A 27,751-nucleotide genomic window follows, 5' to 3' on the forward strand; every position below is an offset into this window, starting at 1 on the left:
GACTGGCTACTGGTTTGTATGACAGTTCTATCAAAGCCATGTTGCCTGCTCAGTAAATCAGACATCATTAACTATATGCCTTTTTAAACTTAACACTGTCCCATTTTAGAACATAGGACAAGATGGAGAATATCCCTTGTACACTCTACTGCACTTATTAATGCCTACCGCTGGTTGATGTTAGCGGATGTTAGTGACCACCAGCAGATGCTGTGGACATATCTTCAGTTGTGCACCTTAGCGTCATCAGGTGTTTCAGCCTTTTAATCACAAGATGGGTGCATGTCCCTAGCATCTTGGGGCCCAGTTGGGATCGTTCCTCCTGATACAGAGCTATTGGCTGCAGCGTTCTTCATTGTGTGACGTTTCTTTTATGGTCTGGAGCAGGGCTTGTCCATGGATCTCCAGATTTTGAGCAACCTGATGGTGGATGTTGCAATGAAATCCCTGCAGCCAACCTCCACAGGGCAAACTATTGCTTTCCAGCCACGTTGTTCTGCCTCAGATGCCATCTCTACATACGGCAGCCTTTTCTTCTCATTCGCTTCATCAACAGCATCTTCCCAGGGTACTGTCAATTCTACGAGTATCAGGTCAGGTCTTAGGGTGGTAGTGACAATATGTGATGGGACTGTAAGCCACTAGCCCACTCCAGGTCAGTGGAGGAGGCCCTCTCTGTCCCTGTTCCCCCTCTCAGACAAATGTTTGAACTGTCCTTTGAACTCTGCTCAATGTTTTGGACTGCAAGGCGTTGGTATTGGTTCTCTGTTTTAATTGCTGCTGTTAGGCATTTGAGTACCTGGTTGTGTCTCCACATATACCTACCTTGGGAGAGACTTATTTTACAACCAGTGAGGATGTGCCTGAGGGTAGCTAGAGTTGAGCATACTGTGCAGGAAGGGTCTTCATTCAGCCACTGCTGTAGGATTTTGGGTGATGGAAGGACGTCATAGGTTGCTCTAAGCAGGAAGTAAATCCTGCTTGCTTCCATTCCCCACAGGAATCCAGCAGATCTTCTTTCTCTATGCTCTCCCATTTCATCCACTGCCCCTGTATTGCTTGAGTGACAGCCTTTGCACATCTTGCTGCCTGTTTTTGATTGGATTTCAAGGACTACCAATTTTAGCCGCTCTGAAGGAGTTGCCTTGTTCCACAGGGGTCTACTCTGACCTAGGCCCAAACCTCCTCTTCCCTGTTGAACATGGCCCACAATGTCAGCGTGCTGCAGTGCTACTCTGAATCACTTCCTTGTTTAGGTATTACATCATAAGACCACCTGACGTGACCTAAAGTTTTGAGAGAGTGAGTATGAAGCATCCTACTGTGGTTTAATGATGTATATCACCTGCTATCTCTGATGACATTAACCAAAGAAAAGAAATATAGAATACAATTCCTATTGTCTCTCCTTAGCTTTGCACAAAAAATTATTACATTTATTACATTGATATACATAAAATACACATTGATCTAGAGCATATAAATGATCTGTTATTAATACTGAAAAACAACAGCAGTGTGCTGTAAGTGTGCCTGTGTATGTGAGAGAGAGAGTGAGGTAATCAGCCAACCAGCCACACAGCATTTTCATTTTGCATGGGTGAGAGTCACCATGTACGGAGAGATGGAATGAAAGGCATTTGGGAGATGAGTTGGGAGATAAGGCACATGCGTGCACACACACACAAAATGAATTTCACTGCAGCCATCACACACCAAAACCTGATCCTTTACAAAACTTTCCATTCCCCTCTCCCTCTCTTTATCCTGCTCTCTCACTTTGTCTCCAACTTTCATTCTCAATGTGTAGACAAGTTGAAAACTAAATTACCACTAAGTATGAAGAATGTGGCAGCCTTTGACCTCTTCAGACTTGAGAAGATAAGAGAGAGAGAGAGAGAGAGAGAGAGAGAGAGAGAGAGAGAGAGGCAAGAAAGGACAGGAACAATGAAAAACACGGGGAGAGTTCAAGTCGGGGTCATAACGGTGATAATCAATTAAATCAGCAGAAAAAAGAACTTCCTGTCTCTCTTTCTCTGTGTGTGTGTGTGTGTGTGTGTGTGTGCGCGCGCACGCTCCAGATCAGCATCCATTGCTTGTCCTCTGACCAAATATGGGGACAGTTTGTGATTAAACCTTTCAGACAAAGAAATGCTGTGTCTCTATACAGATGCACAGACACAACCTTCTACAGTGAGTGTATCACTAAATGTTTTTCTACAACTGATTCTGCCACAGACTGACTAATGCTATCATGGGGATGATGGAATTATCTATTCAACTTTTAATAAACTGCTGAGGTTTTAAGCAGATTCAAATTATATTAGCTCTTCAGCTGTGCAGAGATATCACACAGATTTTGCTATTGATATAATGTTATTTATTATTGTTCAAGGCCATTTTGAGACTTTCACATCTGTAGTAGATCACTGTGCACACATTGATGCAGATTTTCAAAATGCAAAAGTTAAAGGGCCTTAAGCCTTATGTTTATAAATGCAGGTGTGTAAATTAATGGTAATTTTGGAATTTGTCCTGCAGATTGTCTCCCCCGACAGCCGTGAGACAGTGGCAGTGGTTACAGTGTAATCTTATGGAGCAATTGCGACAGTACATAAAATGTCCACTAAAAGTACTTTTATAACTGTCTGGCAACATAACACATGACTCAATGACAAGTCTCACTCTCAACCGTGCAACAGCTCAATGTCCCTCCTCTGCTCTTTCTTTCTCTCCTTCTTCACATTTCAGTTTCTAGGAGCTCGTCATCTGTATACTCTGGCTCAAACAAGTAAGGACAGCTTGAAGTAAAATACTTCTTTGCCATTGTCCACATCATAAAGAGATTAAGCCATAACAGTTTCTCACAGTAAAATCCAGACAACTCTCTCCAACCACAGCAACAACCCAAGTCTCAGCAGACTTGAGAGTGAGACTTTTTGTTAAGAGAGACATGTGTAATGTTGCCAGGCCCTCAGCAAAGACTCAGAATAACAATTTGGGCTTTAAATTGTTGGGGGGAAAAAGCCCTTTTGGTAGATATGTCATGGAATGTCACAGTTGCCCCATCAGATTTCATTGTAGCCACTGCCGCCGTGTCTCAGCTGCCTGCGGAGATCATCTAATGGAGCAGTTTCAAATGTTTTTGTTAGTACCATTCATTTAGACACACACACATTTATAAACAAATGGCTCAGGTTGAAGATGCTAAAATTCCCCTTTAACATTCCTTCTTCCTCTTTAAAATGTAATGTATGTGTGAGTTGTTTGTTCAAATTGTTTTCTGACATGCTTGATTTGTTAAGAATAGGCACTTCCACATTCGCATTGCAGTCCTGGCTTTTGATTGGCTGAATAGTTTAAGTGCTACCTCTGCTTGTTTAGTTTTGTTTGTTGAAGCTACAGAGCCGAGAGCACACCAGTCTTCGACCATGCTCATATTCACACCCACGGTCTTTGAGAACATTACTGAAAAGATTTTGTTTGGGTATTTTTGTACAACAAAGAAGAAAGTTTCAGTTAACATTTGAAAAGAAGCACCTGGACTGCAGAGTTTGTTTTGGAGTACCCATCATTTATATGCTCGCACTCTATAGCTTGAGTGGGCTCATCAAGAAATAGACGGAATGTGTGCTTTTAACCATGTTTCAACCATGTAAAATAAAAGTGTCTACACTAAAACCAGAAACAGGGATTTTAATCAGGTATTTAATTTGGTTTTCAGGAACAGCTGGTCTCAATATTTCTAAATGGCATAGCTAGATAGATGACTGATCATCATCTATAGCAGATAAGTTCCATTTTAGGACTAGGTGATACAATCCCTTTGTCTATATACCCAAGATGACATGAGTTGGAATGGATGTGTCAACTGAGGGTTTCCAGGAGGGCGTTATTATGGTACTTGTTTGATTTTAGAGCCTAGGACAAGGTGGAGAATACCCCTTGTATGATGAAGGTCTAAACGTGCAAAAGTGCAACTCCATGACATTAATTGAGAATCTGAGAGCGATACAACCAGATGATACAGATAATAACCACCTGCAGTTCAGACTAACAAGCAAACTGTCCTAACATACACAACAGGGCAGCTGCATTGTGTACTTCACAGATGCAGATGTTCGTACGGGGGAAAAGAGAGACTGTGTTAGACCATCACTACCATCTGTCACTCAAAAGGGGATATGAAACAGTGGAGTGGAGATGAGATGAGGAAGTAGAGTCACACATTCAGCACATGCCCTATAATGTCCCACCCACACTCACCTCTAATAGATCATGGGTCACGTTGTCACAGAGCACATGCCTTGCTGTAATTTCTGTAAATTTCAAGAAAAAGTCCAACTGTCAAGAGACAAACTTGTGTTTTGGTTTTTCTTTCCCATGTTTAGGTTATTTTTGAGGTACACCACTGAAACAGTTCCTCATACAGCTTTTCCTGATCTAGTCACGAACCTGTCCAGGTCATGGGAGATCTGTCCATATGGCAAATCGAGGAAGCTGTGTTTACACACACCCAATGCTCTTTCACACTAGAGTACATCCATTTAGCCTTTGCCAGTATGCCTGTATCAGTGTGTGTGTGTGTTTGTGTGTGTGTGTGTGTGTATGGCTGATTCTGTTTACCTGAGGAAAATTAACCTTATTGCCAACACTTACTAGCGGACATGAGCCCAATGAGCCTGAAAATATAACCCACACACACACACTTTTCCATATACACAGCACACAGGACACAATGCCTGAGCTAATGTGTGGACCTACGTGACATGGTGATCAGGAGGTAAAGTGTCACATATTCAAAAACAAACACACACTGATGGAACACAAACCAGGGGAGAGAACTGCTCTGATACAGCCAGTATGAAGGTAATACAACAGCGTGGTTCTAAATAGAGATTTTGATTATCAGCCATAATATTGTAGGGCTTGTATGATATCAACTGTGTTTTAAGAAAAACTTGTTTTAACTACAATGTCAAGGATAGGTACTTCACTACCCACAATCCTCTCTGTTTCCATGGAAATGTTTAACACAGCTGAGGAAAACATGGCGGGTACGAAACTAAAGTCCATGAGGGTGAAAGTCACTATTATTGGAAAGGGATCATTTGCAATTGTTTATGGAATGTGTAGTTCCTTCACTCTTAAAATATTTATGTAAACACTCCTGTACCATCAACCTTTTTCTACTTTCCATTATTTTCTTGCTGCGGATGTAATGTTTTATGGTTGCAATTTATCTCGTAGTTGGTCGAAAGATTTTGTGAAATGTCAACGGAGGAGATGAATGGGACATTTACATCCAAAACCAGAGCCGCTCTAAAAGTGGGCGGTCATGTTAAGCTTTATTAGGGTCTTAATTAAAACACTTCACAGTCAAAGCGGTCACCTCTTCTGCAGGTTTTAGTGCTTGAAACTAAACTCTGTTTTCCTTTGTCGGCCATCCGAGCAGGTTGCAGCTGTGCTGTTGGGGAGGGAGCGCAATTACTCTGTCAGGCCTCAATGTTGCTCCAAATACTGGCTAGTGACCTTTGACCTTACTGACAGTGACCTCACAGCTCAGTGTGTTTACTGACCCCTGATCTTTGAAACTGTGTGCACTCTGTTACCCCACTGACTTATGCATCTGTCCCATTCTCTATTGCACTTCAGCACTTGTTCTGGCAATGACACAGGGAGGGAGTGCAGGTAAAAGTCTAAACAGCTACACTCGAACACCTAGTTATTATTATTGCTTTTTTTTTAAAGATATATTTTCTGATATTTCGCCTTTATTGAAATGATAGTACGTGAGAAATGGGGAGAGAGAATGGGGAAGACACGCAGGAAAGGGATGGGTTGGAAACCGAACCCATGGCCGCTGCAGGAGGACTCAACCCTCTGTATGTGGGGCGCCTGCAGCACTTCACACCTGGTTATTATGTACACATCTAGTCTTATCAATAAAGGTTATTATATTATTTGACAATATGTAGTGTAACAGACAGCAAATACATCTAAAGTCCTCTTCTATGATTTCTTTGACATTGACATGTGGTAGCACCGCATTATTGTGACATTTGCGCAAACACTGCGCACCAGTGCTGCTGAAGACCAGACCTATCTGTATGATCTGTTTACACCACAGAAATATTTTCATTCATGGATTCCCAAAAATGACGTCGAGTCAGAGACAATGGACGAGACGCTATGTGTCTTTACAGTTGAATGGTAATTCAGTGATGACAACTGTCGATTAACTAAGTCACATGTTAAAACTCTGCATCAACACGACTGTATTTGGACAAATTGTTTGCAGCAAGGCCTTAACACATCCACTGATTCTCTGTGTTACATAATGATTCCAATGCACCCAAATACTATTCACAGTATGTGTTTAAAACATATCTACAAAAACATGTCTTCCTATCCAGTCATAAGACTTTTGTTTCAATATCGTTTTGTTGTTGTTCCCCATTACTGCAGTTCCTTAAAATCAACCTCCCATGATCTGTCAATAATAATATACTCATGGTTTATTAGAATCTCTGAAGACGTTCTTTTTCTTGTAACTCACATAAGTTTGTCCCCGTAGTGTTTACACATCACTGTCATCACCATATTAGTGTTCATGTTAACGTGTAAAGGGACATGTATTTTAAATTCATTAAAAATAAAATTAAAATAAACAAGATATGAATGGAACACGAAGTTTGTACTTGACCTAATGAGACCTCTCTGCTCTGACCTTTGAACCTCATTGTGTTCTTCGTAGAATGATGTAGTGGATTGCAGGGACCAGGCAGAGGGGTCAGGGGATGGTGTCTAATGTCAAACACTTGCTGTGATGTAAGGTGGCACACATACTCTGAGGAGACATGTAGGCCAGCCAAGAGGCCTGCGAGCAGACTGGCTGTTGGGGGGGTTAAATTACACCCTTATGAGCACAGGAGCTAAAAAGTTCAGTCCACAAGGTTGTGTTTTGATGGTTACTGCCGTCATCTTCATTAGTACCCCTCTAATATTCTTCAAATATACGACAATCAAGAAAAATAACCTAGTATGGCAAAAATGTCTGATTTTATAGATGGATACAAAAATCTCACTTTATCTTGCAGTCAAACATGTGCCTGCTTCTAAAATTGCATCTTAATCCCAGATATATTTCATAGGTCATTAGTGGAGTCACATAATGACTTACTGAAATTACTCGAAAGCAACAGGCAAAACAAGCCGCACCCTCCACTCAAAATGAACACATACTAAATATAATGTATATAAATACACCAGTTCTGCTGAGAGAGGGCCACAGGGGGAATAAATGGTGAGAAGTGCCTTCATTATTTTTGTGTTGGCAATACACAGCACCGTCAAGGAAAGCAGGTGAACAAGCAGCCGAGTATTACAATCTGAACAGTTTACTGTCACAGCTTATACATAGCAGCATGCCCCCGGGGTTGAGGTGTTGTTACTGATACCGGCCCAGCTACAGCTTATAAATGGCAAGAGGAGGGCAGCTCTAGGCAGAGACATGAAAGTGGTGCATTATGGTCCAACTCCTAAAGTAGCACCAGTGTCCTCGATAAAAAGTAAAGCAGCAGAATTACAGAGGGAGTTATTTTCATACTTTGATGTTATTCTATTTCAGAATCCTCATTGTTTATGGTAAAGAAAACATGTACTCTGCAATACACTAGAAAATAATAACACTGAGCTAAAATTGAGTCTGAACGCAACCATGGGAAAGGTTATTGAATTGTTATGTAATTGAATTTTTAAATGTTGTTCTTTGAGTGCTATTGCAAGTGAAAGGAAATGTAAATTGTAGTAAATTAAAATAAAAAAATAAATGTACTATTTTCACTCTAAGATAATAAATTATATATCATCAAATAAATCCAGTCACATTTCCACCCAAGACAGTTTTATTTATATATATATATATATATATATATATATACACACACAAAAATATTCATAAATATTATCATTAAATAAATATAAACTAAAATCTGTGTATTAATTGATCTTATTGTTGTTTATAATGTTTTACATGGATCACACTAAAGTTATCACAAGGAGAAGTTGTAATAAAAGAAATGGTGCCCTGTGGATTTGTGATGCTTCTATGTGAAGTTGAAGGATACAGAATAAACAACATGTCACATGCACACATGACATATATAAATCAACCACGTGTAACTGAACAGTACAGCACAGAGATGGCTTCACTTCTTTTTTTGAGGACGAATAATAATAAGTCTCCGGCTCATTTTAAATGGTGAAATCCCTGAGCTGTCGCCTGTAAAGTGAACGATACGCACTTCGGATGGATCCTCGCTGCTGCTCCGGAGGTGTCGGGTGTTCGAGCGGAAGCGGAGTTTGAGAGTCGGAGGTAAACTATCACTTACCCGCTCTGAAGGTCAGACAGTACGCAGGCGAGAGTCGGGTTCAGGAAAAGTGCGTGTCCGCTCCTGTGCGCAGCCCCTGACACCAGCCGGGCGCAGGGGAATCAAACCCTGTCCAGAACCTCAACGGGACACCCAAACTCGGGAGTTTAGAAGTTTTCTCTGTACGTCCACAAGCCGCTGCCACAGCGAGAGCAGCCGCTGGAGGCTCCGGAGCTAATTTGTTTTCGTATCGACCGTCGAGATGTTGTCACGACCCGGAGCGTCTGCAGTCACCTGTGCCGCCGCCAATGGCAGAGCGCACGCGGGCTTCTGGGAAATGTAGTCTTCGCACATGCTCGTCACGCTTGGGTATTTCAGGGCGATGACGCGACTTCATCCAAAATAGACGAATCGGGACTGAAGGAGTCGTTTATCGTGACTGTTCCCCCCAGTGTGCTGCTTCTTTTAGTCAGTTTACATGTTGTGGCTCCAGGTTTATTTATACGTTACCCACCAAGTCAGATTTATTGCTAAAGTTTTTAACTCACAAGGAATTTGCTTTGGTGTTTGGTGCATAACAAACTCGTAAGTAGGTCAATGATGAAGCAAAATAGGGAAATAAGGAGACAAATAAGGCCTGAAGCCTTGAGTAAAAGATCAATATTTAAAAATATATATATTTTCAATTAAATTAAATATATAAAAGAAGTAGAAGTAAATATTATTTTGAAGTATGTACAATATAAAACAATGTGCAGTATATTATAAATTTGTTTATTCCCAATTAGGATTCAGTGTAAATTTTGTTTATTTAGTATTATTATTCTGCTCTACTTATGTCTGTCTTTATCTTCTCTTATCTGTTTTTACTCATATTTGTTGTTTGATGTTGACCTTGTTTTCATGTCTGTCCTTGCTGGTGTTTGTGTGTTGTTTGTTTGCTTTAATGAATCTTAATGTCTTGCTTTGCTTCATTCACTGCCCACGATTGTCTTCTGCCTATATATCTCTATATTTTCCCTGACTTAATTGATACTATCGACATCATGATGACTGTTTTAAATATGTAACCTTTTATTGATTTTAGGCTGTCAACTTTACACCTGGTCAGGGACCACAGAGGAAAATTACCCTCTTGGTTATCTATGGGGCAATTACATAGTGTTGTTATTATGTACTGTCCCTGACAAATGAAATTAATATTATAATTTTTTAGTGTAATACAATGGGATCAGTAGTCCTGCAACAAGTACATATTTTATATCAGCTATATTTCCCTCTTTACTCAGTGAGTCTATGTACTGTTGTTGATTACACATTTCTGCCTGTTTTATATTGAACTGATCTCCATGGTTTTGAAGATCTCAGCCAATAATATGCAGTGGGATGTTATGAACTACGTTTACTCTGTTACTGTACTTAGATGCATATTCGTGTACTTTACTTACATAGATTTATTTTGGGGTACTTTTCACTTTAACCCACTACATCTCTCAGCAAATATGTCTACTTTCTTCTCCACTACATTTTTGCAATACCACTTAAGTAGAAAAGTGTCTGTGGTACTTTTACTTAACATTTTGTCTATTCATTTGTACTATTACTAAACCACTATGTTAAATGCGGTCTGAATTTCAAGCTGTTCATGCTCGAGTCTTCAGTGTTCTCAAGGTTTACCTTATATATACACACGTCTGCCGTTGTGTGCGTGTGTGGTTGTGACGTGATGACGGGTGGTGTTAGGCACAGGTAGTACCCAGTATGACCACTAGTGGGAAGCAAAAAAATCACTCATATATTGTACATCAACATTGCATGACAGAAGAGCAGAGGCATTCTTCATGGGCAGTTTCACTTTATTTCAGTGCAGTAAGTTTATTTTAATCAGAGGAACTCTCACCTGATATAACTAGACTCATAATCTAATGCTGCTAACCAAAACAAACTGGCTCTCCTATAGCCTCCTGCAATCTTTTTATGCCTAGAGGTGTAATCTAACAATATTTGTATATGTGCAAAACAAATCAATTATAAATGATGGATAGACAATATCAATAGTAGCTCGTTCCCTCCATACCAATTGATTGGTATCAAGCATGTGATTGGTATGAATCTACTTACATTCAATATGCACAAGACAAACCACTTTGAACCTTTGAGCCATTCAGAGATGAGCCTGAGTGTCCAGAGGTGGATGGCAGTGAGGGACGTGGCCCACACGATCAGCGAGAAAACAGTCAAGATATTTCAGCCATGAAACACTTAAAAGAAACACTGCCCAAATCAGCAGGTGAGCTGGTGACATCTAGTAAATCATCTTTGTCCCTTTCAGTGTAGAGCAGTGTCATTAATATTCACATAAAACTAAGAGAGGCTGCCTTGAATTAAATACATCCAGAATAAAAAACATGGTTTTCAAAGAGCAATATGTTGGGCATTATTATCAAAACTCAAATCAACACAAAAATCTAGATATTTCAGAGTAACTTTCAAGTGAGCATAAAACAAACTATAAGAGGTAAGTACAAATATAGCACCTTGTTCATCCATGAGCTTTAGAAACTCTTCTACAAAATGTGTCACACATGTAGGTTCAACTTACAACCATGTTGTCTGCTAGGTGAATGGGGGACTGGTCTAGTAGTACCAAATAAATGTTCCTGTCTGCCATGTGTGTGTGATGCATCTATGAACTAATGCTGTAATATTGTAAAACATTATGCAAACCATGGAAAATAATTTCATTTCTCCCACAACCATCTGTAGAGTTCCCATGAATCAGTTTCACTGTGACTTTGAAATGTGCTTTACTCAACAATCTGATCTGGTTTTTCATAAATTAACAGATACTAAGACAATTTAGACAATGATTTCCTGGTTATGACATTAATTTCTTTTCCATAACACCCAGCCCTATTACTCCATGATTACACAAAGACTTTGGAAGAGAAGACGGGTTGCTGATGTGTGGACATCGGCAGATTTGTATAAATAAACAACAAAAACAGCCCAAGGAATAATGCTCATATTGGATGATTCTGCAGTGTAAACTTGAAGTCCTATGGACATGCAGGAATAATTTACTGTGGAGGATGGGCATGCAACTTGTTTCACACTAGAAGGAGGTATTTGCATCCCAACTGAGGCCAGTCAGTGTTGGACTTAACATCTAACGATGACGAGTAAAAATGTGAATGTGCAAAAACCTTGTCATGATTTGAGTTTTGCAGAATCACCCAATAGCATTTCTTCTTTTTGGTGAGAGGGATGAAATTAACAGTGGAACTCCTAGAGTAACTGAGGAGGGAATAATGCTGCAGCAGGAACTGAGAACTGAGAGAGCAGATATCCTATATGGAGGATATGTAGGGGTACTGTGGATGCCACCAGTCCATTAGCCTCACACTGTGGACGGGATCCAACACCACCTGGGTCCCGCAGTGATCAACCCTCTTCTTCCCACGGTGGAGTGGCGAGTCCTGGAACACCAGACGGACACGATGGTGCCGCATGTCTGTGCTGACGTTGATTGTGAACTATGAGAGATACAGAGACAGGAAAGTGTGGATTAGAAGAGGAAATAATGTACATAAGTTCATCTTCTCATTAGTCTATGATCAAGCGGTGAAGATAATGTAAGCTGAAGCAAAAATATAATAAATATACATTAATTAGCATATTTTCAACAAACATACTGCCCAGAGGTTTTTTTGACATGATTCAAAACTTCAGTTCAGTTTTCAGATTTTTGGGGCTGCCATAACGTCGTACAAACTGTTAAACAGTAGCTCATATAAAAACGACTTCCTCTCAACCCAACTAGAGTTTACAACTTGCCCCTGTGCTCTCACTAGTTAACTCCTCGCTGATCTTTGGCCTTACTCTATCTTCTTTCAAGCACTTCTCAAAAAGCTGTCAGAGACCTCTAAACCCCAAGCAACTTTTACCAAATCAAACCTTCTTTTCATTAGTGAAATCTGATGTAAGGCAGATACAGATCTGCTGATGTTCTCAAAACCTTACTATGGCCACTGACGCTGGGCAGGATTATGTCATGGTCCTGCCTGACCTCAGCACTACCCTGGCCAATTCAACATTACTGACAATCTGAGGAATATTTTGATATTTGAAGTCATTCATTTTTTAATTAAATGGTTTGTACATTATCATACATTGTGGAAAGATCTGTCTAATCATTAGTATTACACAACTGTGGTGTTTCTGAGGACTGAGAGCAGAGCTGGAGGTTTTATCATGAAATAAATCCAAATTAACCCTCTGGTTGGTTGTGTATACCAACATTATGTTTTTTCATTAAAAACTGTCTTATACAAGTATTCTTTTAATTTAAAATGTTAACAGTCAACATAAATCTCATCAACACTTGCTAATGGACCACCAATAAATACTAACCAAGGTCAGGGTCATGCCCATGACCACAGGGGTGAAGATGAAGTTGAGTGTGGTGACCTGAAGCAAATAGCAGTCAGTGTCTGGGTTTGTGTGGACATGTTCGTATTGTCTGGGCAAGCTCAAGGACTTGGCACAACCATTTTTACTGTGTCCCCGCTGTGATGGAGGCAAACAGAGAAATACACAAATCATAAACATGACAACAGGAGTCACAGTAGGCCATTACCAACTTGTAATGAAGATAATAAATGTAGAAATGTAATTGGTTTTGAGGAAGCCCTTTACCTGCTTTAAAAACTTGAAGTTGAACTCCCACAATACATCTGGTCGAGTCCCTGACACCCTTTTGATCCAGAAGAGTAAACACTGCAACAAAAAAAATTTAATATTTAAAGCTGCTGTTTCCACAGTGAAATCTGTGTTTTGACTTGGTGTTTCACAGCGGGTTTTAAATAGACCTAATTAAAATTGAGTTTTGCTTTCCAGTCATGAGGACATTCACATGAAAAAGACAAAGACCTTCATCTCAAGCTAATCCTATTTAACATGCAATCAGATCAGGGAATGGAAATTAAATAAAGACAAAACTATAGCTCTGCATTCCTTACTAAGCACAACGACTACAGTCAAACATCTGTTCATTTACCCTGGAGTTAAGCAAAGTTGTGGGCGTGGATTCGGGCAGGGCAGGAATTTTCGAGACACGCAAGCTGAATGGCTCGTACAAATGGAAAAGGGAGCGAATGACGCGGGCCCGTAGACGGTGCATCATATCAATGGAGTAAGGCTGGAGACGAAATGGCAGATCAACATCAATCCTATAGTGTCTTTAAGAAAGAGAGATTGAAAATGACAGGGAAAGAAAACTTGTTAATTTGATGTCAATTTGCTTCATCACTTTGCTAATTTATTAGGACAGATTCAAGATATTTTATTGAGCATAGAAAGTTTTATGAGCATTTGAATGAATTAGCAAATTAGTTTTGGACTGAATGGCTCAATAAAGATCAATTAAAGATTGCCTTTAATTCATTCTTTGGTAAAAAAAAAAAAAATGTAAATTAAGTTTGCGCAATCAGTCAGTTAAACCGCCTCACCTTCTATAAAGCCTTGTCCAAAAAGCTGCGGTGCAAGTGACTGTCCAGGCATTTCTACAGATTAGCGCAAATTTGCACACATCCTCAGGCCGAATATAGGCCGAGAGCATTAGCCAAATATCCACTGGATACTCCCCCCCATCGCTGCTCTCACTGCTCTCTGAGAAGACAACATGCAAACACCACTGTAACCAAGAAATCTCAAGTAATGCTAATATATATATATTTCATGAAGAAAACAAAAATAATACCCTTTCTTCTCTTGTTTTTCTTCTTGTGGACCACCTTAGTTTCAGGTTCTCCATCTTCTTCAGGGTCCAGGTCTTCACTGCCGTCCGAAGCGTCTGTGTTGACACTCGCAGCAGACGAGAGGACTTCCTCTACAGCCCCCTGAGACGCCTCCAGGCCACAGAGGGATTTCACTGGATAAAAACAGCATAATGGTAAGTAAAGCACGAGGGTCACCTCGATCAGACAAGGTCAAACTGTACTAGTGCTGGGCTATGAAACAATGTCAATAATAACCAAAGTAGAATTTTTGTCAATAGCAATATAAGAAAGCTTCAATACATGTTGACATATAAGTTTTTATATAATCCCAGTGAAGAGGCATAATGCACAATTGACCTCAGATCTGTAGGAGGTTTTGCTGTTTATCGAGTGTTTGTCATTCTCTGCACATGAGGAAGAGTTTAAAACCACAACATTCACTCAGGAGCAAATATCTGTATTTAAACTTACAATGAACAGTAACGTGACATTAAACGTGATCATTGTCGATTAATTCGAAGGTTTTCATTTTAATATAATTTGCGTCCATATGATCCAGCCCTACACTGAACACTGTCACAGCTTTACCTTCTTTAGCAACTGCATTCACCACAGCCTTCTTCACCCTCCCCGACTTCACAACAGCTGGGTCGGCATCAGCATAATCAGCTACCGTCACTGGGGGGAAAACAACATAATATTTTCTAATAAATATAGTTTGAGTATTTTTTTCTTTATCAAACATCAGCAAAGCCTGCAATAACCATAATAGCTAGCTAGCTAGCTGGCTAACGTAAACGTAACCTGCCTGATTCCGAACAGACGTCCCCAGTCTTAAATTTCAGCCGTTTTCGGTTCCCTTTCTTGGGCATGTCGACACCAATGATCTGCGAACGCTTAGCGGGGCTGTGAGTCCTGCCATGCCTCTATGGCAAGCCGACGTACAGAGAAAGAAAGAAAAATGACAGAGAAATTGAAAAGTGTTCCGCCAGGATCTTCAGCCATCATGGAATGACGTGGTGTCACAAGTATCGCGAGATTATTGTTGTTGTTTGTTTCCGTCGCTTTACTGCCACCTGCCGGTAGATATGAGCATTGCAAGAATGTTTCTCGTTTAAGGGTGAAGGAAAGTGGATCTACCACAATCAACAGATTATTGTTAGAATATCTGCGCTTTATACATTCTCTTGGAAGGATGATGTATATTTATGTTTTACTTGTAGTTTCAGAAGAACAATTTACAAACCCTGCTTTTCTGACACTACTTTTCATTATACTTCCCAAACTCCAGAGGTCCTTGTGATGTTAGTATACAGCATTATGTAAGGTATGCAGAGCAAACCTGTGTGTGTGTGAATGTGAAGCTGTTTGTATTGTTTTTTACTAAATATGTCACATTAACTGACACATGGGGCTTCAGCTATTCTAAATGACTAAGAAGTAAATAACCTGTCAGGCATCCACTGAAGGATTTGTAGAAAACAGTTAATCATAGTATTCCTGAAGAGCCTGCTGTCCATCTGACTTCAGTGAAGGGCCAATTTTTCACTCTGCCACTCATAAGGGTGCTAATACAGGCGTTTAAAACTGCCCCATACATCACTGAGCCTCTTAGACTTCCATAATAACCATCTGTCAGAGAAGGAAGACACGGACAGAAATCATTACCTCTGACAATGTTATCAGCCCCAGTAATCATAATGCTAAAAAGGTCCGGTGTTCAGTATTTCCTAGCCGTGCTGCAGGCCATCGCAGACTGGCTGTTGACAACATTGTTGTCAAGACCTTGAAAACTCAGCGGCACGGAGCCACGTCTCCAAGGGCAATTAGTTTTTGGGGAGAAATCTCTGACCAAAAAAAACAAAGGTGCTACTTTGACCTCTTTGACGATTACATTATCAAAACTTTGAGTGTCTCATTTCCTCCAACTTAAGAGATGTGTCAAAGGAGATGTCAGGAGAAATTAACCCATGAAACCCTCTGATGTCTGCATCTGTGTTGTCAAATATCATATGACCACTATGTGTTTTCACAGTCGTGTCATTTGTGTAACACAGAGCATCGATTTCACCTTATGAAAGTTTTCTCCTTATGACAAGCCCCAAGTACATCTGCAATTAAAATCTGAATAAATCTCACTTGCCAAAAGACCCAAGGGATTATTCCCACAGCCCTCTGGACTTTTCTGTGTCATAAATGCTGGACAGATTGGAGAACTGCTAGTTTGGTATTTCAATAAAAAACACACAACAGTACATGTGAATGCACATGTCAGAAGAGGTCAGTGGGGAAAGCTCTTGGGAGAAATTTGTCTTCAGGATTTCTGGCTTCAGATTTTCAGCTGTGACAAAACCTTTTGTTTAGGTTTAGGAAAACATGGTTTGGGTTGAAAAATCCCTTTGACATTATTATTGTGGAAACACTGCTTCAGTTAATCTATTCCAACCACTAGGTGGCAATAAATAACCATTTGTTGCTACCAGGTGAATTTTGATTCAATAAAGGTTTTCATAATTTCATAATTGTGCACTGATAGTATGCATTTATGTATACATCTGGATTAACTTGTACCAAAATCACAAATGAAAACTACATTGATAGAAAGAGTCAGATTGTTTAATTGAATATATACTTTGAGAAACTTTATGAAAAAATGACTGACAATTTATATCTTGCTTTACTTAATTTTCAAAAATTGAGCAGCCAAACCTCTGCTGAACCTCATTAGTAAATGATCTATAGGTAAATCTGATTATGGTCAACTGTGTTACTTTTTCATGTAGACTAATTATTTAACTCTTCATGCACTGAGCAGGGACTGCAATCCAGTCTCCATTTCCATGTGGATTTTTCTTTAAGTAACAGTTCAGATTTTTAAAACATCAGTCATGAGTTAAGGAGAATGTGGGACAAAATCAGGCCTATCTGTAATGTGTCAGAGAAACTGCAGTGACTCACCAAATTATACATTCTCTCTGTTTTACGAAAATAAAAACGTCAATTTATTAATCAAATCTACTTTTACATCCTTGGCAAGAGTCTTTTACTCATGCCTTTAAAATTTCAACAGGATGGTGCTCACACACATTAATACCTAATAAATAGACACTGTTGTTTGGTTTAACAGATTGAAGTTTGTTTTTTATATAGCAAGACCTTAGATGGGTTTTACATTTTTTAACAGCTCAAGTCACTGCAAACCGTCTCACAAAAAGTCATCAACAAATACATAGAAAACACATTTGAATTAAAACGGGACTCGATAGAACCCACTGGACTTCTCTGTGTTTTGGAGTAAGCTATCTTTTGTTTGTTGTCAAAGACAGTTCATGAAGCTCCATGCCTCTGCCTGGCTGCAGGCCTGTCAATGTGAACGGATATTTTGTAGTGCAGCTCCTAAATTTGCAACATATACAGTACAACCACCAAAATGAGGATATGTACCATAGTGCTTGATCAATGAAATTTAGTGAGATCCAGGGTTAGCCATTCAGAGTGAACCATGGTGTTAGAAGAATTCCTAACCCTAACATTAAGATTATAAATAAGAATGAAAAGCAGGGAAACATTTTCTTATTACTATTATTTATAATCTTAAGGTTCGTGTCCATCCTGCAGGGTGCGCTGCACACTCAAAGTACACGACCATCATGGCTCAGGAGCTGCCAGGACATGAAGGTGCTTAGTGGTGCTGATGAGAATGGCTCATTAGTAGCCTACTACTGCCAGTGAGGGTTAAATCTGTGCTATCTATAAGTCTATGATCAATATATGGGTGACATCAATGGACCATCCAGCTGATTCCTCTCTTTTACATGTGCATGTGGTGCAAAACGCTTAGAGGCTGACGGTGGGGAGTTGGTCCCTTTGGAGAGCTGGAGTGACAACTGAAGATTCCTGTGTGTGTGTGTGTGTGTGTGTGTGTGTGTGTGTGTGTGTGTGTGTGTGTGTGTGTGTGTGTGTGTGTGTGTGTGTGTGGTCCTGAACTTATATCTTTGTGAGGACCATTTTAAGCATAGCCCCTACAGAGTGAGGACATGTTTTGAAAGTGGGGACGTTTTGTGTGGTCCTTACCAATGGACCTGGAATGGGCTTTTTGAGGGTTAAGACTTGGTTTTAGGGTTAGGGTTAGAATTAGGTCCAGGTTAGGGTTAGGCATTTAAGGTAAGGGGGCTAGGGAATGTATATGTCGATGATTGTCCTTACTAAGATATAAGTACAAACATATGTGTGTGTGTGTCCACAGCTAATGGAAGTCAATGCAAAGTCCTAATCGGGATAGTTGCGCAAAGCTGCGTGTGTGTTTGTGCACTTCTCTCTTTGTGAGGACCCGTTTAAATTGCAGACCTTATGGAATGAGGACATTGGTCCAGTCTTCGCAATCTGTGGTGGATAAGGTTGGGGTATATGTTATGTCCACGAGTGTCCTCACAAAGATGGATGTGCAGGCATGGCGTGTCTATGTGTGTGACAGAGTGACTGTGTGTGTGGGAGGAGGAGGAGTGAGCGTCGGTGGCCGTGTGCGTGTGTGCGTGTGTGCGTGTGAGCGTGTGTGCGTGTGTGTGTGTGTGTCGATGTGTGTGTGTGTGGAGAGAGATGGGAGCGGAGAAGGCGGATGCAGATAACACTGGCTCTCTCTCGCCGTCCCCACCACTAAAGGACGCAGATTGAACGTCTCCTCTCGGATGTTGCCTGCTATGATCTCCGTCACGCTCGCGGGCACCACCCCTCCAAACCACACACCCGTCTATCTCTGAGCTGTCAATCACACCATCACGCCGGGATTTCTACATGTGCGTGCATGGCGCGCCGGGCAGGGCGGATCTGCTCACTGGGTGAAGAAACGCCGGTTAATATGGATGAAAGGTCGATCACCATCTCGTCTTTTCAACCACTCTGATTAGGTAAGGCGATGGGAAGGTGGAGGATGCGCGCTCGGTGCACGATGGGGATTTAATGCAACGGGAATAAGGCGCGTATGTGTTGCACAGGCTGGTGCGTCGCCACGGGGCGTTAAAGGGCCTCTTATCAGTTCTTGTGAGTCCGATTATCACGCTTTGTAACCCAGCTCGTTTACCTTCTTAATCCCGACAGCGACACTGTCCTATAGCATTGCCCGGACCGCAGAGCCGGGAAGATGATGTGCGAGGTGATGCCGACCATCAGCGAAGGAGACTCGGCCGGTCCTCCCAGGGCCACCGGCGGCGTGCCGAACGGCTCGGACCAGGAGGCCAACTTCGAGCAGCTGATGGTCAACATGCTGGACGAGAGGGACAAGCTGCTGGAGTCCCTCAGGGAGACTCAGGAGACCCTCATCCAGTCCCAGACCAAGCTGCAGGGGGCGCTGCACGAGAGGGACGTGCTCCAGCGGCAGATCAACGCCTCGCTACCTCAGGTGAGGAGCAGCCGGGCCTCTGGAGGGTCGGGCTGTGGGGGCGAGATGGATGTGGTGATGTTTGTCGTTTGGTATGATATGACATCGAAGCGGACAAGTAGACGTATGTGAGAAGATAACATGAAGATGTTATCCTGGAAGAATAACTCAGGGACGGATCATGAACCAGGTAGAGCAGGCTGGAGGATCACAGATCCAGCAGCCCTGACAGCTCCAGTCCTGCCATTTTTTTTGTCTCTTGGTTTGTGTTGATCTGCTTGTATTGGGAATATGCACCACAAAAGCAGAATAAATGCCATGGTAAGGGCCCCATGGTGTGTCCTGCTTTTTCACACTTAATCTTAAGGCTCTATCTATAAAGGGACTGTGTCCAAATCGAACGAGAATGGCACTCAGTGGAGCGCATACCTCCGCCAAGGCCCAACTGTCATCTTAGATTCAATGAAGCTGCACCAAATTGGACACACTCATGAATATCAGTTCCCTTAATGCTCCTGTTTTTTCCATTAAGATCTATGACCTACAGTACTCCCTGGGAAAATGGTGTTAAAAAATGTCAACGAAAGTAAAAAGAAAATACTGGATTTGCTCCCTGAGTCGCATGGAAATGTTATGGGTTCTCTCCTGACCCATACCGCATCCTTCCACCAAGTATTGTGAAACTCAGATCAGTTGTTTTTGTGTAACAAATAAACAAACAAACAAACGGACAGGGATGAAACCATAACCTCCTCGTCTGAGGTGATTATACGATTTCTTTATTGCTTTCTCATGTGTTGCATATTCGTAGATTGCTCCAGGGGCGGGTGATATCTAGATTGAACAGGGGTGCAGAAATGTTTTTGCTCTTGGCCCAACCAGCAGATCAGTCCTGCCATGGTGCTTCTACTTTGATTTCTATCAGTGCCAGTGGTTAACGACAGCCACAAATCTAGAAACACTAACTGGAGGTAGGCCTGAAAAAGTTGAGCGTTATTGTCTAATTTATGAAGAGGGTGGTAGAGCTCCGATTTTCTGAGTATACGTCTTTGCTGGGAAACCCCTCTAACACTCCTGCATGTCCCAGGATATCACCACGAGAATAACTGTGAAGATGTGCAGGTGTGTACCACTTCAAAAGCTCGCTGTAAGTGGCAGCATGCCAGGAGGATCTAAATGTCTAGTAGGTAGAACGGTAATGTAGTAGGTGGAAATGTGGAGGGAGGGTTTATATACTCACAAGAAGAGTGTTGACTGACTAGAGGTCTGGGCCAGATGTTGAGAGCTGTGCCACAGACGAGGGCAGAGCACACCTATCATTATCTGGATTGAAACAACCTCACCTCTGTTTGTGGTGGCCTTGCTGTCAGTGGTAATGCAAGGAATAGGAGCTGTGATGTCAGACGTTTGTACACTATGTGTGTGTGTTTGTGTGTGTGTGTGTGTGTGTGTGTGTGTGTGTGTGTGTGTGTGTGTGATGTAGCTGAATAAGGGCTGATGCAGTCACCGAGCATGACGACAATGAAGCCTCAGCACATAAAGCTACGTTACCCTCTGACCCCTCGGTCTAAATTCGTGGCATGATGTCACTGTATGGTGTGTGTGTGTGTGTGTGTGTTGTGTGTGTGTTGTGTGTGTGAGCGAGAACCATGCTGACTCTGACAGCCTCACTGCAGCCTCTTGTGAAAGAAACATGGCTGCTTGCTAGTGTACATGGCCCCGGGCTGCTTGCTTGTGTGTGTGTGTGTGTGTGTGTGTGTGTGTGTGTGTGTGTGTGTGTGTGTGTGTGTGTGTGTGTGTGTGTGTGTGTGTGTGTGTGTGTTTGTGTTTGTGTGTTGGGAGCAGAGAGTGGGAAGAGGCTGTCATGCCTCTTTTCTAATCCTGCTTGGTTCAACGTAATGTTTTATTCTTGCAATAATAAAAGTATTAGTTATACAGACATAGACCTCAGGGGACATTATGCAGATATCATGACTGGCGTGCATAAGCTGTCTCCTGCTCTCTCTTGCTGTCTGAAAACTGTTCACACACACACACACACACCCACACACAGCGGTGGTCATTTTACACACCGGCAACAGAGCCTAGAGATGATGCAACGGACAGTGGGTGAAGCAAGACGGAGAAATTAGAAAATCTCCGTTGGGATTGACTTCTGCTCAGTTTTGCTGCGCTCACTTGAAGAGTGAGATTAGTCTGGACCTGATTCATCACTGGAAATTGAAGAGTGCATCTTGTAATGATGAAGGGGGAGTGTGGAAAAAAATGTACATACTCCATCTGATCTCTCAAGTTTGGGTGTGATGAATATATTAGGGCAGTGTTGGAGCAGTTGGTGATGCTGCTGACCTCACTATCCTATATGTGTCACTGGTAATTAGTCTGATTCGCAGCTACACCCCTGACCATGGCTGGTGTGTTTATGCCCTTAACTACAATGAAGTATTACAGCTGCCTGTTTGCTACTGCTGCCTCCTCTGTGATGCCCTCCAGTCAGTCGGGCCTACATGTGTGTGCTATATGTGAGATGTGGGTTTTTTTCATTTCTCTCTGCTCCTGAGGTGTATACTGATGTATGAGTGTTGGCACAGCAGGAGGGCCTTCTTTGCCCAAATGCAAGAATTCCTCGCTTTCTCTTTGCCCAAACATTTGTCATCTTCACCTATTAGGTGTGTGCATGTGTGTGTTTTGTGTTTTTGTAATGCCTTCTGTAGGTTTGCTGACTCCATGGGACTGGTCTGACCCAAAACTGTCAGATCATAGTCTCACATACATACACACATGCACACACACACATGCACACACACACATGCACACACACACACACACACACACACACACACACACACACACACACACACACATGCACAAGCTATGTGAGCAAAATTCAATACACTTTGGTGTCGTCATTGTAAAAAATACATAACATCACAATGACACTGATGCCAAGGTGATTGTACCTTGGCATCAGTGTTCAAATCTGTGTTTGCCTCAGTAGCATCATAAAATAGTACAATGTTGCCACACACACACACACAGACACACGTATGCACATACAAACACACACACAAACACTCACAAAGAAACACACACACAAAGAGAGCGATGGATATGTTCATTAGCAACAGAGAATAGAGTTTCAGATTAACATGTCAGCCCATTACGGTGCATAATGCGTCTAATACTGCCCTCAGAGATGGGCTTGCTCATAGACAAATAAGGTTTTAAACACACACAGAGACCTACATACGCATGCTTGCACACACACACGCCTGTTCCTCCTGTGTGAGAAAAACAGTTCTGACACTGTCAAAGAGAACGTGTTGGAAAACAAGCATTTGTGCACATTTGTGCAACTCAGACAGCGAGCAGACAGTGGGTGAACACCGTGTGTCTAAATCAAGCACTTCACTAAATCTCTCTATATAAATGTTTGTCAATAAAAAAAAAAAACGTTAACACGGTTCAAAATAATGTACACCAGAGAAGATAAGCTCGTGTAATCAGATGCTAGCAACATACTCATGAAGCTATAAACCAAAATACTTCCTCTCAACACATTTATTTTAATACAATGTCCCAGGAAGTAATGGTGTGGTTTTGTCCTATTAATTTTAGCTGCAGAGCGTTAAACATAAACCAGGTAATACCATATAGATGATTGGATATTATTATTGTCTCTGTAGTACACAATTGCAGGACATTAATACTGGAGCATTACCAGAACATGCAAGTGTATGTATCCAATTATAATGTAATGAATTCAGAGAGGGCTTGAAATCCTTCCCACGTGGTGTAATAAAGCCTCTGTGTATTCATTTAAAATGTATGATTTTGATGTTGGGATTATCTTTTAGATAAGATGGGAATGGCTTTCCACGTCCAGTTACAGTCACTGGTTTGCAGGAATGATCTAATAAGTTTGAGTAAATGGGTGAAACTGATCCATTTATAACATCTCTATATATTTTATATTACTACTTTATTGTATTATTTAGAATCGTACACTGTTGGATATTCACTATTATTAAAGGGGTGATATAGTTTGAATACGTCCCATAGATGCAGAATCATAGTTTTGGGAAGTAAACATGTGCAGTTTCTTACAAGAGATATAGGACAGGATCGATGCTCTGTCAAACATCTGTTTGCATTTCTGTTAGGTTCAGATTAAATGAAAAAGATGCAATGCAATAATAAGCTTACTGAGTTTTAGAGGTGCTAGTGAGTTAGTAAGATAGTAGAGATAGTTGTAAGTACTGAGCTTTAGACAGAGCCAGGGAAGCTGTTTTCTGCTTATCTTCATAAGTTAAGCTATAGGGTAACACCTATTGATTAAGGATTCACACTAAATTCACATATTAAGCAGAGAAGTTACTCAACAGTTTATATAGCTCCAGAAATTTCCATTCAAAGCACAAAATATTTGTGATTTCATTTCCTGTATCTTTTTGGGGGGGTTTAATATATTTTTTTTTGCAAGACGTTTGTGCCTTTGTGGAGTGATGTGAGTTTCATGGTGAGTTTGATGGCGTGTAAGTGAGTGTTGTGATGTTTGGACACCTGTTCCAGGCTGACACAACACTGACTATTTTTGTCGGCATTCAAATACACAGATAGAACCCCCCCCCCCCCCCCCCCCCCCCACACACACACACACACACACACACACACACACACACACACACACACACACACACACACACACACCGCTGCCCTTTCAAAACAACAACTGCCTCTTGTTCTAAATTCTAACCCCTCTGTCCTCACTGCTTCACAACTACGTGCACACAACCTTTTGTATTTGTGTTGTTTATTTGACCTCACACACACATGTACACTTTAACTTCTAATAGCTGTGATTGTTGATTACCCTCGTACAGACACATTAACACAACGTCAGGCACTGAGTAAATGAAAAAGCACGTGCCTCTGTGTTTATGTGTATGAGCCTCTCTCTCTCTCTCTCTCTCTCTCTCTCTCTCTCTCTCTCTCTCTCTCTCTCCTTCCTATCTCGGACATTACTATTTCTAGGTCTGTGTTTGCACTTCACAAATAACACATTTGTTTCTCTATTTGTTTCTTTCCTGTTTGATGTTCATTCTTTTTCTATCACTAGATTTATTGTTCTCTGTCTGTCTTTACACTCCTTCTCTTCTATCAGACTTATCAATAACTCAGTTGTCCCAACCCGGCGGCCCTTCTGATAGTTATGTTCTGCTCCTTCTCCTCCAGCCGACCTTAGGCCACAGAAAATCTGTCCAGTATGGGAAGCAGGTGGTGCAAAGGGCTCACTGTTCAATGCTCTGCAAAGCAAACCATCTCATGTCTGTGTCACAACACAACAGCCAGGCACCATTTATCTTCTCATTTGGTCCAAATTGAGATTTGGTTGAATTGGACAAATGATAATATATAGTGAGATATGTTACTGGGGTTGAGGGGTAATGTAACTATGTTGTTGTGAAGCAATAATAAACGAGAGGTTTATAATTGTAAATCCAACATTGACCAACATGGACAAGTGTTAATTACTCAAACAGAAACATATACCAGTACACATAGCACTGTCAAGTAGTGTAACAAAGCTGGCAAGAATCATCTTTAGTTATCTTAGCTTTACGCTGTATTTTATTTAAGCTAAATTTAAGTCCAGGTTTAATGGCTGCTTGTGTTTCGGCAACAATACAGAGCAACTGTACACCAGCTTACATCTTGTTCTTGCTGACATACAGGGGTTTACCTTCTCAACTTACTGCAGTGATGCATAAGTGTAGCACAGGGTGCTGGGTGTGGTCAGAGAAATGCTGACCCTCAGCTTTATATTCTATATCATATTGGTACTAGTGCCAAAACTTTTCAAATGATACCAAGACCTAATATTTTTACAACTTAATATGTACCTCGCCTCTTGCACAATGTCAGCTGGAATAGGCTTCAGCCTCCCTGTGGTATAGATAATGGATGGATGATGGCTGGATGATGGATGATGGATGATGGATGATGGCTGGATTTTCTCTACAGTTTATCTGCTTCATGAAGATAGAGATGTAAAAGATTTGGAGCTGGAATAAAAAATCTTAATTCAAGCCCAATGAATGTCAAATAAACTGACCTATGGACTTAATCAACACCAGTATTGTAATGAATAAGTATGGACTTCATAACCCCGTCCTATAGTAATGGCTGTGTGGGCTAACAGAGAGTGGGATGTTCACAATACTTACCAAGGCCAACAGAAGGGGGTCTTGCAGGCTTGGTACTCAGCCATTATAGTAACTGTACTAGAGGTGTGTTAGGCCTGCAGGTATCATGTGAGAGGGAATGAGTGTCAAAGTGAATGTACTTTACTCAGCAGAGGAATGAAGAGGAGCTCCAAGGTTCTCCTGTGCAGTGCTCAGAGGTGGCCTGAGGAAATCATGACACACACACACATTCACCAAGGCACCAACACACTTACTCGCATATGCACACATCTACAAACAAATAACACACACACATACACACTGCCTGTGTGTTCTTAAATGTCATGCGCTGTCTTCGTGTCGTCCTCGGCCTGTGTGTCTGTATGTGCGAGCATGCCCACAGCCAGTGTTGCTTATGCATGGATGGCTGGGGCAGCTTTGTGCACCATGATAGGAGAATATTGAGGAGGGCGAGCAAAGTCAGGAGGAAGATTTCCACATCTCATTGGTCTGCTGCTACTGAGGCCTGAATCTTATGGTATTTGTTACGTAAGCACCAAATACAGGAATTTGGGTTGATGTTGAGGAAAGTGGAGCATGAAGTGAGCAGCTGAATGTCACCAAGAAACCCTGTAAGAGAGAGAAGAGAGAGGGTGAGAGGGCAGGAGACTGGGGCGATGTTATGGACTTAGCCAAAAATTGATGTAATGTTTATGATCTTACCCTTACCTTAACGACATTGACATTTTCTTTTTTCTCAAGCACCTCCTATCGTTTATTAGTATGTTTTGGGGCAGTTTAAGTTTTTATTTCAGAATGTGGAGCCGATAGGAAACAACCTGGGCAAAGAGAGGGGTAAAGAGATGCATCGTGGTCGGCACCTTGACACCAAAGACACCAAAGAGGCACCCTGACCTTAACTTAAACATAATGATTTCCACTAAACATATCCATCCACAACTCATCCATCTCATAAGCAAAGCCAATTTAATTATTTCAGCACTTTGGACTTGACTTGAAATCCTATAATCTAAATAGGACAGTGAGGGGATATTGAGCAGAAACGTGCAATATGCAATGAGAACGAGCTGACCGGGAAGCGTCACTAATTGGATGTGGTGTAAACAATTGACAGTAATCTTCCTACAAGCCCAGAGCACAGCAATATTACTGTAACATAGAAGGGCATCCCCATGGCAGTGGAAGGTCAGAGAATGATAACTGCATTTCTAATGATCACAGGTTTCTCTCTCCCCTACACCTATAAAGAAACGCAATAATGTTAGCATGTAGCAGCAGCTTGCACTAGCCTCATATGAGACAAAAACATTTTATTTCCAACTCACCTCCTGCTTATGCTGCCAAATGTATGTCATGCTGACTCTGTCTTCTCAGCCATGACCTCATTTTTCCTTCCACAAAATCACAACGCACAAGTGCAACCAGCTGATGACTAATCTCTATAAACACTTTCTGCATGTGAATATGCAGAGACCGTAGGAGAGGGACAAGATTTAGGGGCTGGAAGCCTTCATGTTTTAATTTTAGTTTGACGAGTCACGTTTGAGCAGGCTTTGGTTGCCCACAGGTAAACACTCCGAGTGGAGAGCAAGAGAGGTGGAACACAAAGACTGAAATAGCTTGGCGATCGGCTTTTTAATTTATCTGCCTTCATATGCATAAAAGCTGTTAATAGAGGTTACCTAAAATGTTATCTGGACCAAAAACCCCTTCAGAAAGTATCACTTTTTGTGTTTTGTGTGGAGAAGCCCCCACATATTAGCCGTTGCTCCCGGAGGCTAATTTGTCATCAGGCGATAGCCGATGGGCTCTGAGATTGGCTGATGACAGTCCACCTCCATGCGTGTTTAGCTGTGAAGTCATGTTTAATTATGTGGGTTTCTGGGGGAACCCTAACCCTGAATCAGCACAAATCGAAATTGTTTAGTGTGAGGTCTTAGACCGAATCGTCTGGTGTGTGTGATTGGAATATTAAAATTCAATTGGTTTCCCACATTTTTTTAAAGTAATATAAACTTT

At 41.4% G+C, this 27,751-nt stretch overlaps 3 protein-coding genes and 1 long non-coding RNA gene across 16 annotated transcripts in view; 2 read left to right on the forward strand and 2 right to left on the reverse strand.

Annotated features, from left to right (window-relative positions):
- Positions 1 to 5,087, forward strand: part of LOC117761486 — a 26,040-nt gene extending 20,953 nt beyond the window's left edge. The window contains exon 3 of the long non-coding RNA XR_004613836.1: positions 4,576 to 5,087. This is a non-coding gene — a long non-coding RNA (uncharacterized LOC117761486). The remainder of the gene's footprint in view (positions 1 to 4,575) is intronic.
- tfeb (transcription factor EB) overlaps positions 1 to 8,681 on the reverse strand; it is a 31,745-nt gene extending 23,064 nt beyond the window's left edge. For all 6 annotated transcript variants that reach the window (XM_034585416.1, XM_034585414.1, XM_034585420.1 and 3 more), the window contains exon 1: positions 8,394 to 8,681. The gene's annotated coding sequence lies outside the window, so the exon portion shown is untranslated. The remainder of the gene's footprint in view (positions 1 to 8,393) is intronic.
- Positions 8,682 to 11,489: 2,808 nt separating this feature from the next.
- tmem183a (transmembrane protein 183A) lies at positions 11,490 to 15,173 on the reverse strand. The gene is made up of 8 exons (XM_034585422.1): positions 14,961 to 15,173; positions 14,741 to 14,830; positions 14,134 to 14,304; positions 13,883 to 14,042; positions 13,432 to 13,612; positions 13,071 to 13,151; positions 12,786 to 12,941; positions 11,490 to 11,908 (listed from the first exon to the last, which is right to left on the reverse strand). The coding sequence occupies exons 1-8, from the start codon at positions 15,022 to 15,024 to the stop codon at positions 11,723 to 11,725; spliced, it is 1,089 nt and encodes a 362-aa protein (XP_034441313.1). The 5' UTR covers positions 15,025 to 15,173; the 3' UTR covers positions 11,490 to 11,722.
- A 3,546-nt stretch (positions 15,174 to 18,719) lies between these two features.
- The window catches only part of ppfia4 (PTPRF interacting protein alpha 4), a 57,620-nt gene continuing 48,588 nt past the window's right edge, over positions 18,720 to 27,751 (forward strand). For 7 of the 8 annotated variants that reach the window (XM_034585432.1, XM_034585423.1, XM_034585429.1 and 4 more), the window contains exons 1-2: positions 18,721 to 19,056; positions 19,247 to 19,547. In XM_034585432.1, coding sequence (XP_034441323.1) covers positions 19,290 to 19,547 — 258 coding nt within the window. In that variant the 5' untranslated portion in view covers positions 18,721 to 19,056; positions 19,247 to 19,289. Of the gene's footprint in view, positions 19,057 to 19,246; positions 19,548 to 27,751 lie in introns of all 8 variants that reach the window. The other variant, XM_034585426.1, reaches the window with a different exon arrangement.

This window comes from Hippoglossus hippoglossus, chromosome 5 (genome assembly GCF_009819705.1).
Source record: "Hippoglossus hippoglossus isolate fHipHip1 chromosome 5, fHipHip1.pri, whole genome shotgun sequence".
NCBI classification, from domain to species: Eukaryota; Metazoa; Chordata; class Actinopteri; order Pleuronectiformes; family Pleuronectidae; genus Hippoglossus; species Hippoglossus hippoglossus.